The sequence below is a fragment of the Lactuca saligna genome, chromosome 3 (genome assembly GCF_052625555.1).
Source record: "Lactuca saligna cultivar CGN05327 chromosome 3, ASM5262555v1, whole genome shotgun sequence".
NCBI classification, from domain to species: Eukaryota; Viridiplantae; Streptophyta; class Magnoliopsida; order Asterales; family Asteraceae; genus Lactuca; species Lactuca saligna.
This window is the reverse complement of record NC_136419.1, coordinates 96,214,169-96,229,985: the sequence shown is the minus strand read 5'-3', so window position 1 is coordinate 96,229,985 and position 15,817 is coordinate 96,214,169. Positions and strand designations below refer to the sequence as shown.

At 32.3% G+C, this 15,817-nt stretch overlaps 2 protein-coding genes across 3 annotated transcripts; both read right to left on the bottom strand.

Moving 5' to 3' along the window:
• Positions 1 to 2,450: 2,450 nt before the first annotated feature.
• Positions 2,451 to 5,152, bottom strand: LOC145037028 (ADP-ribosylation factor 1-like). Of its 2 annotated transcripts, XM_078985575.1 has the most exons (6): positions 4,864 to 5,151; positions 4,713 to 4,783; positions 3,815 to 3,934; positions 3,389 to 3,507; positions 3,194 to 3,275; positions 2,451 to 2,651 (listed from the first exon to the last, which is right to left on the bottom strand). In XM_078985575.1, the coding sequence occupies exons 1-6, from the start codon at positions 5,009 to 5,011 to the stop codon at positions 2,646 to 2,648; spliced, it is 546 nt and encodes a 181-aa protein (XP_078841701.1). In that variant the 5' UTR covers positions 5,012 to 5,151; the 3' UTR covers positions 2,451 to 2,645. The 2 variants fall into 2 exon arrangements, with proteins under 2 accessions (XP_078841701.1, XP_078841700.1); XM_078985574.1 differs by lacking the exon at positions 2,451 to 2,651 and having other exon boundaries at positions 3,185 to 3,275; positions 4,864 to 5,152.
• Positions 5,153 to 7,839: 2,687 nt separating this feature from the next.
• Positions 7,840 to 9,894, bottom strand: LOC145033858 (microtubule-associated protein RP/EB family member 1C-like). The gene is made up of 6 exons (XM_078982357.1): positions 9,674 to 9,894; positions 9,343 to 9,498; positions 8,922 to 9,028; positions 8,608 to 8,806; positions 8,398 to 8,511; positions 7,840 to 8,316 (listed from the first exon to the last, which is right to left on the bottom strand). Exons 1-6 carry the CDS (start codon positions 9,779 to 9,781, stop codon positions 8,050 to 8,052), a joined length of 951 nt encoding a protein of 316 aa, XP_078838483.1. The 5' UTR covers positions 9,782 to 9,894; the 3' UTR covers positions 7,840 to 8,049.
• Positions 9,895 to 15,817: the final 5,923 nt, after the last annotated feature.

Here is a 15,817-nt window from a genome sequence, read left to right as displayed (position 1 = left end):
TTCTTGATTGTTGTTTTCTTGATCAAATTGTTTGTTTTTGACTCAATCAACTTGTTGAAATATGACTTAACCCAATAAGCTATAAAGATAACGTTTTTTTAATTTATTACTTAACACATAAAGAACAATTCGATAGAAAACGTTAGAAAAAAATAAGTATTTTTGCGTTAGATTTTGTTTTTTTTGGATGAGATTTGATTAAATAGACAACCCCAATGGGTACTTTTTATTTAAAAAACAATATTAATAATTAAGTTATGATTACTTGTTTACTTTTATGTAATTATTAATATTATTTTTACTTTTTATTATAAATGCTAATTATATATATATTTTTAAGAGGAAGGTTTCTTGAATTTTAGGAATAGTTTATGGGAGGTGGTATTTTCCATTTATGATTTTGATTCGTCGCGTTTTAACTTTTATACCTTTCGTTATGTTTTTGTATCCAATTAAAATGAAGATATATATATATATATATATATATATATATATATATATATATATATATATATATATATATAATCAAGATATCAACTTACATAATTTATTGTATCAATTAAATTGCATTAATCATGTGATCATAAATTATAGTTTCGGATATGTATCGATGGATCTTGAGTATAAGAGGATGCTTTCTTGATTTTGTGGGGTTGCTTTCTTGTGTTGTTACCTTTCATGGTTGGTTTGTCATTGATTGTATGGCAATAATAATGTATCTTGTACTAATAACAATAATTATCAATAATTTTAAAGATATTGTTACATGGGATGTATATATTATATAAAGTTTTAAAAAATAAGGCTGGTGGGTATGGGTGCGGTCCAAGACCGCACTTCGTGCCACATAGGACGCGAACACCGCCCCCAGACTGCGGTCTTGGCCGCAATGCGGTCCTCCAGTACCGTGATTTTTTTTTTTTTTCTATATATATACATATCAATTTTTTTTTCACAACACAATCTCCTCTATCTCTCAATTTTTTTTTTTAAATCACCACTCTCTCAAAAATAAAAAAATTTAAATGTTATTTTTTTTAAGTAATCGCAATGTATTGTTTTTTTTTTTTTTAATTTCAAATAATAAAAAATTATGTTTTTTTATTAAAATAGAAGTTATATTAAATTACAATAGTTAAAAAAAAAGTTTTATTAAATTAAAATATCAAAAAAAAAAAAAAATGAAAAGTGTGGCACCACACCCTTGGTGTGGCATGAAACCACAGAGTGGTAAAAAGTGATATGACGCTTATGTGGCGGGGGAGGGAATGCGGTTTCGGTGGCACCACTCCCTCCAGCCTAAGAACAAAAAATGATATAGTGAGAATGTAAACATTTCACATCAAAAAGTTAAAGATCATTGAATCATGATTATGGAAATTATTGGTATCCACCAACTTTATTTCTAATCTTATATATATATATATATATATTGACTTAAAGTTTTTCTCATATAAATTTTCTTAATGTTACTAATTTTAGTCTTTATTTAAATAATTCATGGTTAACCTCTTTTAATATATTTTAACCTTTTTCAATATATCTTTTTAAATTAACTAATTTGTGTATATTTGTCTAAATTGTTTTATAAAAAGCCCTTTAATTGATTAGTTCTTTCTTAAACACACGATACATTTTAATAGTTTAGAAATATTAAAATATATTGTTTTAAAAGAAATATATTACAACAAATTGTTTGGAAATATTAATAAGAAAAATTTATTACTATAGTCCTAAAGAGAGATTGGGAAAGTTATACAATCATTATAAATTTATATTTCATATATGAAATGTTTTTATATTTCATACATGAAATGTTTTTATATTTCATAAATAAAATGTCATTAAATATTTAATAGAAAGAATTAATTAGTATAAAATTAAAATAAGTTCAAGAGGATAAAATGAAATATAACTAAAATATGAGAATGAGAGATTAAATATATAAAACATATAAATATATTAACCATTTAGTATATATTGAACAGTGAATAAAAAAATAACATGTCATTGTGTTCCAATGACAATAATCAATCAATTAAATAATAATAATAATAATAATAATAATAATAATAATAAATAATAAGTTATAACATAAGTCATTATCGGTGATGCTTTAGATGAATACTTTTTTTTTTTTTGGTACATGTGAGATGAATAGTTACATAGAATTCAGTTTGATATTTTTTTATTGGTTTAGTAAATTAGTTGTTTGATAACATAGCTTTTGATTATGTTATAGACTAATTCATATCGACTATCAATCAAGTTTGATTATGTTATAGACTATCAAACAACTCCATAATACAATTATAGGTACAACATAATAGAACTCTATACCATGGTGTTGTTTGACTCTCCAACAATTGTACTTTCCCTATGTGTGGCCACGATAATACAATTGTATTAGACAATTAATTTGTATTGTTGACTATATGTACAAATACCACTCATCATTATGTTTTCTTTTTCGATTTTATAAAGTTTAAAATCCAGTACGGTATAAGTACAAGTTTTGATGCAAAGGGTACACTCATAATACAAATATACGAAATTACATAATTATGGAAGAATATGAGTAGGTAAGTAACTTTATGGGAAGGGGCAGATGAGAGATTCGTTGAGTTTTGCATTGCATTGATGACTTACCCCTACAAGCAAAATCACATTTATTAGTTTGGGTAACTTGTCATGTTATCTCTACACAAAACATCAAATCTAACAATTTTATGTTAGTTTTATATATTTATATGTTTCGAATTTAGGTCAATTCCATTTTCATGTATTTCATGTCAGATGACTAAAATTGGTTTTATCGGAATTTTTAGTTTTATTAGTTTTATAATATTGAAACTAAAACTAAAGTTAAGGGACACTTATAAGAAATGAGCAACCAAATTGAACATTTTAGATAGTTATAGTTGATTGCTATAAAACATTAATAGCCCAAGTTTAATATATGGTTCTTACTATTTATCCAAAAGAGATAAATGTCAAAACTTTTGTGAAAGATGAAAGTGTTGGGGCAATATTTAAAATATGTATATTATAGTATAAGTTTCTCACCTAAAAAGGTTATATGTTATGTGTTTATAAGATATGTGTAGAGATGTATGATGAAATCATTTTTAACTAAGTTTTTATTAGACCAAGTCAACCATTTATAATGAGAGAGGTCTTCATATCAACTTGCCTTAGTAGAAATGTTGCTAGAGAGCCAATCAAGGCCTTCATAGAGTCCTTCACCGGATGTTGCACATGTACTTTGCATATACCTATTTAAAATGGTTCATTAACAAAGTTTTATCAACATTAAAGGGTAAACATTTTCAAAACTAATAGAGAAGTTTGAAATAAAGATGAAGAGAGGGATAAAATTGTAATTTACCAACGGCGATGGCGTAGTGAATGAAGACCAAGTTTTTCAGTAAGTTCAGAAACTCTCATAGCATTTGGAAGATCTTGTTTATTGGCAAACACAAGTATCGTTGCTTCACGAAGCGCATCCTTTCCAAAAAAAATGTTTTAAATATGACAAAAAAATGTTGATAACGCCTTCATGATAGGCTTTGATGGGTTATGATAGAACATTTTTTTAACTGTGTTTGACATGTATTGGATTGTGATCAACTCATGTCATGAAACAAAATTTGTAATTTTTATCTCACACAAAAAAGGTTAAAATGAAAGAGCTCGTTGTTGAGTGCCCATTTTATACAAACGAGATGCCTGTCATCCCCATCTTCGTCATCGAAAATAATACCAGAAAGATTATACAATCAAATGTAACAAACACAACCTAATTATATAGTACCTCATTGAGCATGCGATGAAGCTCATCTCTAGCTTCTGTAACTCGATCTCGATCATTGCTATCAACCACAAATATAAGGCCTTGCGTGTTTTGAAAGTAGTGCCTCCACAAGGGTCGGATCTTTATATGATATAAAAGATAATCACTACATAATAGGGGGTCGATGCATGTCATACTATTTTTAAGAGTATGGACTAGATATAGGAATTCAACAAGTTAGTGAATTCTTCTTTAATGGGCACCTCTCAATCCGTGGACTTAATGTTAATTTTCCAAATATGTAGAAAGATATAACCACTTGTGTGGTTTTTTTAATGATTTAACCTTTAAAACTTTTATTTAAAAGAAAACAACTATAACAAGAAAAATATTTTCTACTATTTTTTGTAATTCACTATAAGGACAACTTTATCGTTGAAAAAAAAAACTCTTACGGTTAAACTAGAAAAAAAAAATCTTTTGTTAAACAAAAAAAAAAAAAAAAAAAAAAACTATAGTTGTTTTTATGGAATTTGACAAAACATTAAAGACCTTTCTATCATTTTGGCTCCAAAAAGCCTTGTAAAAGATGATAGATAATTATTTGTTGCACTTAATAGATTATTGTAGTTTATAAACTAGTTTTTTTTTTTTTTTTTTTTGGAAAGGGAACTTCCCTAACGAGGGTTTCCGGGCCAGCTTTCGCGTACCGACTAATCCCCCGCTGCAAACATAAAGCTTTGCTTCATGCCCTGGAGTCACTGCAGGCGAACCTCCATGGCCACAATAAACTAGTTTTTTTATAAGCTACTTGACATGTTTATTGTTAAGCTAAAAACTAGTTTTTCAGCTAGTGAGCCAAACACAACCTTAATTCATATATATTAATAATTTAAAACACATTTGTTGCTTTGAGTACCTTGTCTTGTCCTCCTACGTCCCATACCGTAAAGCTAACATCCTTGTACTCCACGGTTTCCACATTGAAACCTATTTCCATTTCACTAGATAAACATATGCTCTTGTTCAAGTAAATAACACTAAGTTAAAAGCATATGAAGTAGATCTACCAATAGTTGGAATTGTAGTAACAATCTCTCCGAGTTTAAGCTTGTAAAGAATGGTGGTTTTCCCTGCAGCATCGAGTCCTACCATAAGAATCCTCATTTCCTTCTTTGCAAACAACATCCTTACGTATCGTGATATCGCCATGCCCATTTTGAATGGGTATAGCCAAGAAAGTAAAAGATATAAAAGAGTAATAACCCCGAAAGAAGTTCAAGTTTTTGTGGTCATTTACTTTAAGAGATCTTGATCAAATGTAAGATATTTAACTAGGTTTTCTTCGAATCAAATGATTAAAGTATGGTTAGAATGCTTGATATTTAATCGATCAATGTGATGTGAGAGTAAAGGGGTTAAAGGTCTTATCAAGAGAATAAAGAAGTAAGAATATGATTCCATTGGGAATTAGATGTGGTGAAAGAGTGAACAAAAAGGAAATGGAATCAATTTTGTTTCAATTGTTTTTTAGACTTTGAGTTTCAATTTTCAAAGGAAAAAAACAATTCCAATTCCATGGTCTTAGTTCTTCATTAGTCTATTATCCAAATTTATATCACTTTTCGTTTATTTATAGATGATGCCTATGGCTATAATTATCCTTTTTTTCATCATATGATACGAATAAGATTCATATTATCTCCCTTTTTGTTCAATATAATTAACAAAAAGTAAACTATTACTTTTATTATCGACAAAACTCACTACCAGGGTTATTTTTGAAATCATACACAAAAGATATGTGAAGCCCATAAGACTATTATTCTGTTGTCTTTTAATATTCTTATTTTGGACTTTTGTTAATAAAAAAGAAATCGGTTTCATCCAAACTTGACATGAACTCTAATTCTGAAATTTCAAACTAATAGTAATATAATTAAAGAAGCATTGAAGATATATTCATTGCATAAATATACCTATATTTGATCCTAAACTAAACAAGATAAACTAATTATATACAAATAAAAGACACTAAATGACAATCTTGAAAAAAGGAATTGGGTATGGATAAATTTTGCTAGTTTTGTTATTTGATCATTTCTATTTGTTTTTGCTACTCTTTCATTTTGTTTCTGATAATCCAAAACCCAAAATTAATTAACTAAAATATAAATAATTTTTGAAAATTTGGAAAAAAGTTAAGGGAAATATCCAATGAAGTCCTAAAATTTTAGTCCGGTTTATGTTTTAGTCCTAAACTAATTTTTGTTTACGAAAAAGTCCCAAAAACCGGCAAAAGTTTGCATTTTAACCCTTTTTGACTGGTTGGAACCGGTAACAAATTAATTTATGACTATTTCATAAATAGACCCAAAATATTGAGAATTTTCCGCAAAAACAAAAAATATTAGGGTTTTTCTGCAAACAAAAACCTTATTATTATTATATTAAAAATATAAATAAGTATACTATTTTTTAAATTTGTTATTATTAATATTATTAATAATACATATAAATACATTTAAATTAAAAAAAATATTAAAGATATTTTATAAATGTGAAGGTTGAGCGGATGGTAATGCTTTAAGCTTTAAAATCATGAATGTCTCTTTGTATATTCTAACTTTATATATGGTCATTTCACATTTGTTATTATTGTTTGTAATTCAGAATATTAACATTTAACAATTTAAAAGAAACTACTGATTTTTCAAATTGTTTACAAATAGTGAGCATGTGATATGCGTGTATGTCTTGTGTGTAAGTATTTTTGAATTACCAACATGTGTGTTGCTCTTTTTCATTACTTTATCCTTGTGGTTTTTTTGAAAACATAGCAGATATAGTGTGATAAAGCAAAATAAATCATATTACTTTCTATTAAATAAGATATTTTAATTAATATTTTCGAATTTTGATATGGACCACCAATGTAAATATTTATTGTGGATCTGTTGGATTTGAAAAGAAATCATTCAACCTTAAAAAAATTTATATAGAAAGTGAGAAATCATTTTATCTTAAACTATTTATACATAATTTTACAAATAGGCAACTTCTTTTAAATTGTTAAGTGTTAATATTTTGAATTGAAAACAATAATAAGAAATGTGAAATGATCATATACATAATGAGGACATACAAACAGTGATTTCAATGCTTAAAGCATTACCATCACCACCACCTTCACCTTTAAATAATTTCTTTAATATATTTTTATTTAAGTGTATTTATATGTATTATTAAAAATATTAATAATAATGAATTTAAAAATTAGTATACTTGTTTATAATAATAATAATAATAATAATAATAATAATAATAATAATAATAATAATAATAAAGTTTTTATTTGCAGAAAAGTCCTAATATATATATATTTTTTTGCAGAAAAAATCCCAATATTTTAGGTCATTTTGTGAAATAGTCCCAAAATTTTAGGTTAGTTTATGAAATAGTCCTAAATTAATTTGTTGTCGGTTCCAATCGGTCAAAAGGGGTAAAAATGCATACTTTTGCCCGTTTTTAGGACTTTTTCGTAAACAAAAATTAGTTTATGACTAAAACGTAAACCGGGTTAAAATTTTAGGTTTTTATTGGAGATTTCCCAAAAGTTAAACCACATTTAATTTTCCTGGATCTTATTTCTGGGATTTAAATTTTCATAACCTTCAAAAAATATAAGTAATTCGTAGATAGAATAGTAATGTGTTTTTATTTTTTATTTATTTTTGAAAATTTGGAGAAAAGTTAAACCACATTTCTATTTGTTTGTGCTACTCTTTCATTTTGTTTGACACTTACTATAAATTGTTAGATGCAAGTGTTTTTATTTTTTATTTATTTGCTTTTACAATAAATACTAGACAAAATTACATGATTGGTCCTTATGATTTGTCAGAACTAACATGGTAAGGACAAAATTACATGATTGGTCCTTATAAGTGGTTATAAAAAACCTAATAATGCAAACCATTTTTATATTTGTGTACCTCTAAAGTCTAAAATAAACCCAGAACAACAACAAAAAAAAACATATAAAATGGTAAAAGAACATGTAACATTTAGAATAGATGAACTTGAAACGTTCACCAAAAAATAAAATTTCAAATGTTTAGAGAAAAAAAAAAAAAAAAAAAAAAAAAATTGTACCATACGTATTATGTGTATATATCCTTATAAAAAACCCAAAGGACTAAACTTGCAAATACCAATTCTTTATGTCCAAAATTGACAATACTCAAATACGTTCTTCACCAGGAGATCAGGAGAGGTGATCCACTGGAATGCACATCGGAACCGTCGGAAACCTTTAGCCTAGGAGACAACGCCGTGTTCGCCGCCGCGTCAACTTCAGCGTTCACAATCGATTTCCTCTTCTGTGAATCAGACTTCGACTCTTCTTCTTCTTCTTCTTCTTCTTCTTTATTTTCATTATTCAGAAGCATAGCTTGAGCTTCTTCAACTATCGAAGCATCATCTTCAGCAGCATATAGTATCCTCTTTATAGCTTCAATACCCTGTGAGAAAACAAATCTAAATTATCTGCTTCTGAAAATTCAAAATATAAACCAAGTCTGAAGAAGAAGAAGAAAAATCACTGGTATATTTGACATGGTAGAAATCCGGCAGAGGATTTCAATGTCTCTGAGCTTCCCGAAGTAGAAATCTCTCTCTTTCTCGAGGCTATCCATTGTTAGTTTCAGTTCAGTGATCTGCGTAATGACGAATTGAAGAAGATGATGATGATGATGATGATCAAGTTAGGGTTTGTTTTTCATTTTGGGGATTTGTGTTGAAGATTTGTGTACCTGTTGCTCGTATGCAGATGCATCGATGGTTGTGTTCTTGACAGGAGGAGGAGGGAGTGTTGAGTTGGGAGTCGGTGTGTCAACTCTTCGAGAGTTATGAGATTTAGGTGGTGCACCGGTGGAAGTGGAACTCCGAGTAGGTTTTTTGCTGACGTCTTTCCCGCCTCTGCAAGCTTCTCTTCTCTCTTCAGGATTGTAACTGAAACGTAAATGTGGATGAAGATCATACAGAAAAAGGTGAATTCATGAATTGAACAAAGGAGGTTTGTGTGAAAGATGAACAAAATAGAAATGGAAAGGTGAGAGAGGTTTACTTTTGATTAGCGCCTCCGCTGACTGAATCGCAGTATCGTTTCATCCATTGCATGAATTCGAGGTTATCCAGTGGTCTTCCTTTCACCAGTTTGTTCACTTCGATGTGCTGTAATTACACATATCAGATTAGATGGATGAGTAATTCTAACAATCGGATGTGTATTCTCTTTCAAATTCAACGATTATACTTGCTAAAGTTCATCAATATGATAATAACAGTTGAAAAATATCAAAATCACCTAAAATTGATTGTTGTGGCAGAATAATCGAGTACTGTTTTTGAAATTTAGCAATTACAATCGACTACAAATTGAAATCTGATCGTATTCAAAATGAATGAGCAAAAAACTATAAAGTGTCAAGTAACAACTCCGATTGTAATCAGAATGCAATAACTAAAGTAGGAGATATTGAGATAACCTTGGTGATCTTGAGTTTGTTGAAAACATCTTGAAGAACCTTGTAATTCTGAATCATGTCGTATTCAGTTTTGGCATCGAAATTGACTTTGTGCATCGGAACAGCACCAGGATGCGCGACATCCATTAGCTGACAATGAACAGCACCCGAACATGCCTACATGGAATCAGATCCACTGAAATCGTTCACTAAAATCGAATTGTATACAAACAGTAACTGTTATAGTCATAATTAACCGAAGTATATCCAAATTTCGATCGTTACGTCGTCAAAACAATCAACAACTGAAAAACACATGAAATTTAGGGTTTAAACATTGAAGAACGCGTACCTCCTCGACTTTGGAGAGATTGAGTCGGAGAGTTGAGTTGATCCACGATAAGATCTCAGATCGGCCGACGAAATAAGCAGCGTCCATCATTCCGATGTTTGTCGCCATTTCCGATGACTCTGAATTGAAACTGAAGTTTCTAGAGAACGAAGATGAAGGGGATCGGTGTTATTAACGCTCCTGTGGAGAGAAAAAACGGTATGTTGTTTTTTTAAAAATGATGAGAGGGAGGCAGGATTTTGTAGGGGTTTTACGGGATTTAAAATGGACGTATTTGTGCGCGGCAATCAAAAAATAATTTGAGAAAACTGCAAATTTGGTCCCTGTACTTTGCCACTTGTTTTGGTTACAGTTGTTGTGGTTTTAAATTTGCAAATTTCATCATTTTTAGTAATTTTGTGGTTTTGGTCTATCTCCAAACTAAAACGATCGACTTGTCGTTATCTAATTTTTTTTTTTTTTTTTTTGAAATGACCAAAACCAAATCTCTCTCTCTCTCTCTCTCTCTCTCTCTCTCTCTCTCTCTCTCTCTCTCTCTCTCTCTCTCTCTCTCTCTCTCTCTCTCTCTCTCTCTCTCTCTCGTACGATTATACCTTTGTATCCCTCTTATGAAGCCCTCCAAAGATTAATGTTGTTTTACGAATAAAGAAGTCCATCAATCTAGGACAATAATGCAACTCAATCCTTCGTCTATCTAGAAAAAAAAATTGCATGAACTTGTTTTGTAACATTGATTAGCATACTCTTTCATAAAAACCATTGATTAGCATAGGTTTATGTGGATTTTGAGGACAATAATAATGAATTGGAGGATGAAAATCAAAATGCAAATTGTTAGAAAGAACGAGCAAAGTTCATTGTTTCCATTACAACCACACATTATCAAATCATAAGAAACCGATGATTTGTTGTTCAAAGAAAAATAAAACGATGATTTGAAAGTCTTGCCACAACCAAGAATTCAAATACAATCATCATTGATGGAAACGATAGGGTTATGTGGAGGCATTCAAAACTTTGGTTACCAAAAGGTCAAACAATGGCAAGATTGAAGAGTAGTTCACGAGCATCACATGTTATTGTAATCATCATCTTGGGGGATGTCGTTTTAGGTGTAGCAATGGTGTTTTTATATTGTTTTGGCCAAGAAGGAAGCAACAATCATAATGACTAGGCGAGTCAATTGTGCAACCATTTACTACAGTATCTTGAGTCCTATCATTTTTTATTTGATAAAAAATCAAATTAAATAGAAAAAAATATAAAATAATATTACTATCTACGGATAGACAAGTTACTAAGTTGGTCATTTTATTTTTGGGAGAGACTAAACCACAAAGAAACCTATTAAAATAGATAAAATTTGTAATTATTAAACGACAATAACCAAAGAAATTGACAAACAACGAGACCAAATTTATTGTTTTGTCTAATCATTTAAGCATTTTGTTTAGAACGGTCCCTTAGGCATTGCATGCTCGAATTCACACTTTCAATTGAAGTTTCAAAAGAAATTGGCAAACAAGATCCTTTCGTCTAACTATATTAGAAAACCTCCAGAAAAATCATATAATAATATAATTAATATACTCATCGTTTTATCTTTTATTTTATTTTAGTATGTTCTTATATCATTATTAGTTTTACATAAATAATTAAATTATATTACAGAACAAATAACTCTTGTCATCACCACTTGTCCTCACTTAGGCCTTAGAGCGTTAGACCTCACGTTGATTGCCGTTGGGCTATTTCATTACTGGGCCTATATAATATAGCCATGTTTTACTTACCAACGAGTCACGTCGGCTAATCCTATGCAAGGTGACATATTATTGAGTAAATTACACGAATGGTCACTATGATTTAGGGTAATTTGTGCGTTTGATCTTTAACTTATTTTTTTAATTCGGAAGGTCCCTACTGTTTATTTTTGTTACACGTTTGGTTCCTATCTTATCTAAAAAATTATTTTGCCCTAGATTTTTTAAAATATTTAAAAAAACACACCCCAACCCCAACCTCCCTCACTTTACGCTATCCATCCTACAATTTTTTCCTATTTAAATAATAGTTTTTTTAGATAAGATATGGACCAATCGCGTAACAAAAACAAACAGTAGGGACCAAGCGCGTAACAAAAACAAACATTAGGGACTTTCCGAGTTAAAAAAATAAGTTAAGGACCAAACGCGCAAATTACCCTAAACCATAGGGACCATTCGTGTAATTTACTCAAATCTAGAGTTTGTCTTGGCCTTCTTATGCTTAAAGGTGCAAGTTTTATGAGAGGAATTGTTACCATGCATGCATTAAGTTCCTTTTTAAGCTTAGTAGCTTCTTTTAGGCGTGCATAAAAGTAAAGTTAGCAACTTTACGTGGTTTTCTAGCTCAAGGAGGCCAGATCCGTGTTTTGGGGCGTGGAATCATGAGTTGAGTACTTATTGGTTTAAGCCTTGTGCTATTAAGACTTAGGGTTCGAGTTTTGGACCGTTTTCGGTTGTCCCTATGGGTAATGTTGGAAACTTTACCCTTCTAAGTTTCTATTGAGTCCATATCTGAGGCTGGGAACTCTTGGAGTCGGAGGAAATGACATAATTTATTAAGCTGCTGAAACTCGAGGAAACACAACATGTTTCCAAGGAAACACGACGTGTTTTCTGGGATTTGCCGTCTTGTTAGGATGGAGGGAGAAACAACGTGTGGTCAAAGGGAAACATGGCGTGTTGGGTCAACATGGGTTGTTGACCTTGACTTTTGACTTTTGTCTTTGACCAAGTTTGACTTATAGGGGGAGTTGAGGTGTTTTGAGTTGTATCTAAGGAATTGTTTTTGTTTAGGGATTGGGTAGAGCTGATATTCGGAGTCGGGACCTATTCAGCTATCGTTCAGCATTCGAGGTGAGTTTCCTTACTGGGTTTAGCGGGTATTAGGCACGAAGGCTGACCCACATTTGATTATGTTATTATATTTGTTATCTGTGTGATACTTGTATGTTCTTGTATATGTATGTTTATTGGTCGGGGCCCGTTATGTGAGTGTGGGTCGGGCCCATATCTCATTATTATCTGAGTATGGGCAGGACCCGTACCTCATTATTATCCGAGTGTGGGTGGGGCTCGTATGTCATTGGAGGGGGCACATTATTCGACTGTGGGAGGGCCCGTATCTCACTATTATTCGAGTGTGAGCGGGGGCCTGTATCTCATTTAGGCGGGCCTGTATCTCATTTAGGCGGGCCTGTTATATGATATGTATGGTATGTGGTATTTTAGGGAACTCACTAAGTTTTGTGCTTACAGTTTTTAGTTTATGTTTCAGGCACTTCTGGTTCCAAGGGGAAGAGCTCGGGTTTATTGCATCACACACACATATAGATTCCGTTTATGGGACCAACTCTGATTTTCATAATGTTTGACATATTTATTTTATTGGGTGGGATGAACAGTGTTTTGGAATACTGTTTTTACTTAAATCAAAATGAAATTTTTAGGTCATGATTTTTGGATGTTACACACGTACAATTCCTCACAATGTCATCAATCACCAAACGACTCCCATTGGTGCCAATTAACTACTGGATGAATACAATCACATGAAACATAACTAAAATAATCATAGATTAAAAGATTCAACCCAACCACCGTTTGACTCAGACAAGAGTTGCACAGTAGGACCAAATCCTTTACCCTAAAATTATTTAACCCATGCAGTATGTTACTTAACGTATTAAAATAATAGTTAGTCCACACCCGAAAGAGTTATACAACAATAAACAAGAAAAATCTATAGGAAATAAGGCATCATATATCAGGCAATTCCATCATGAAATTCATGGAACCTCTTTCCAATGTCTCAGAATTACACTTAAGCTTGTAAGTATAACCATATTTACTGAGCTATAGTAAATTATGACAAATAGTCTTATCGATCTTTTGTGGTAGACTTGACCAGTGCACAAGAATGTGTACTTGATGGATTGCAGGTGGTAGGGTGTTGGCACGGGATCACCAATATTAGGTCATGTACGGGTGTTGGGCATCGGTTAGGACCAAAAGCGGTTATAAAATGGGTATGGGTTGCAGGTGGTTGGGTGTTGGCACAGGTTGGCCAATATTATGTAAGACCAAATACCCCTATGGTATTTCTTGATGGTTGTGTTCGTAAGTTTTTAGACTTGTTGCCACATCACAACCATTCTTGGGAATATGCTAATCACTCCTCGGCCCAGCATAACGTAAAGTTTCACTATATACTCTTTTTATCAAGTAAATCATATGTGATTCATAACTACTACATGAGAACCTTCTTATGCGATATATATTCTCGATAACATCTTGTCTTTTGGAAATAAAACATGTTTATATATATACATCAAACACGGATCATAGACACTTTAGCTTTTACACAAATTTAGATTGCCCTTTATCAGTTGGTAATATCACTTCCCGTCACAACACCTACAAACAAGAATATTAGTAACATATTTTTTTTTTAATTTTTCTGGACTTTTTATTGTGTTTGGATTTTTGATTTGGATTATCGACATATACATAGGGTTCAAGTGGATAGAGTTCTTTCTTTTAGAGATGATGGAGTTTTGGGTGTGGGCATTCTTTTTCCGTATAATAGCGTGTTACATAGGGTTCAGTGGGATAGAGCTCTTTCTTTTAGAGATGATGGAGTTTTGGGATACTCGTAACCATACTAACCGACACTAGAGTACTTGACGCCCTGCAAGCGTCTATAAAACATGACATTTGTCACCCCTTGGCTTGGTAGGCCGTGGACTGTAGCTAGCAATCAGGGTCGGGGGTCATGACCTAATATTGGTCAACCCGTGCCAACACCGCACCACTTACAACCCATACCCATATTATAACCCCTTTGGGTCCTAACCCATGCCCAGCACCCATACATGACCTCATACTGGTCAACCCATTCCAACACCCGACCACCTGCAACCCATACCCAAGGACCAAAAGGGGTTATAATATGGGTATGGGTTGCAGGTGGTCGGGTGTTGGCACGGATTGATCAATATTAGGGCATGTACGGGTGTTGGGCATGGGTTAGGACCCAAAGGGGTTATAATATGGGTATGGGTTGCAGGTGGTTGGGTGGTTTCGCTGGATAGTAGACATGGACAGTGGGAATCTCGTTAATCCATTCATGCGCGTCACTAATTAGATGACGAGGCATTTGGCTACCTTAAGAGAGTCATAGTTACTCCTGCCGTTTACCCGCGCTTGGTTGAATTTCTTCACTTTGACATTCAGAGCACCTGAGCCAATCATGATGGTTGGGGTATAAAAAATGATCTAGATGATGTTATATCATCAGATGGAAGAGACAAGGTGTTTACTTCAGTAGAATAGGAATGAACCTACGATGCTTGTTAAACATCCTGAGCTGAAACATTGAGTAGTACCAATATTAGGTCTTGTACGGGTGTTGGGAATGGGTTAGGACCAAAAGGGGTTATAATATGGGTGTGGGTTGCAGGTGATCGGGTGTTGGCACGACTTGACCAATATTTGTTCATGTACGGGTGTTAGGCATGGGTTAGGACCAAAAAGGGTTACAATCTTTTTGATTTGTGCATTATGGACCATTTCTAGGGTTTTTGTCCCAAAGGTGGAGACTTTATAAGTAAAGGAGCTCCCTAGTCCTTGATCTGTCCATATTTAGTGTATAAAGTGTTATAGATCCATAAAAATCCAATCTTGGACCCTAACCCTTGCCCAACACTCGTACATGACCTAATATTGGTCAACCCGTGCCAACACCCGACCACCTGCAACCCATACCCATATTATAACTCCTTTTGGTCCTATCCTATTCCCAACACAAGTTATTTACAATTTGGATCAAACAGAAAATCGACTGTGTGGTGCTTCCCTAAGCCCAAAACCAAACAAGGTACAAGAAATGAGGCGGAAACCACACATTCCCTATCTGTCGGAAAATCCTATATTCACTAGGTACTTACAGAGTTAACTTTAATGGTCCAAGGTTAGTGTTGGAAACTCTAATAAGATGTATCTGGATCTAAAAAAGTTATACTCGTGGCCTAACATGAAAGCAGAAATTGGTACCTTCGTGGGCAAGTGTCTTACATGCGCCAAGGTTAAGCTCGAATAC

Bases quoted from the DNA above. Each gene is read 5' to 3' on its own strand.
- LOC145037028 (XM_078985574.1), bottom strand. From the start codon at position 5,011: ATGGGCATGGCGATATCACGATACGTAAGGATGTTGTTTGCAAAGAAG. The intron at 3,935-4,712 runs GTACTCAAAGCA...TATCATATAAAG, and splicing joins ACGTAGGAGGACAAGACAAG to ATCCGACCCTTGTGGAGGCA. The intron at 3,508-3,814 runs GTACTATATAAT...TTTTTTGGAAAG, and splicing joins TTCATCGCATGCTCAATGAG to GATGCGCTTCGTGAAGCAAC.
- LOC145033858 (XM_078982357.1), bottom strand. From the start codon at position 9,781: ATGGCGACAAACATCGGAATGATGGACGCTGCTTATTTCGTCGGCCGA. The intron at 9,029-9,342 runs GTTATCTCAATA...GTGTAATTACAG, and splicing joins ACAAACTCAAGATCACCAAG to CACATCGAAGTGAACAAACT. The intron at 8,807-8,921 runs GTAAACCTCTCT...TTTACGTTTCAG, and splicing joins AGCGGAGGCGCTAATCAAAA to TTACAATCCTGAAGAGAGAA.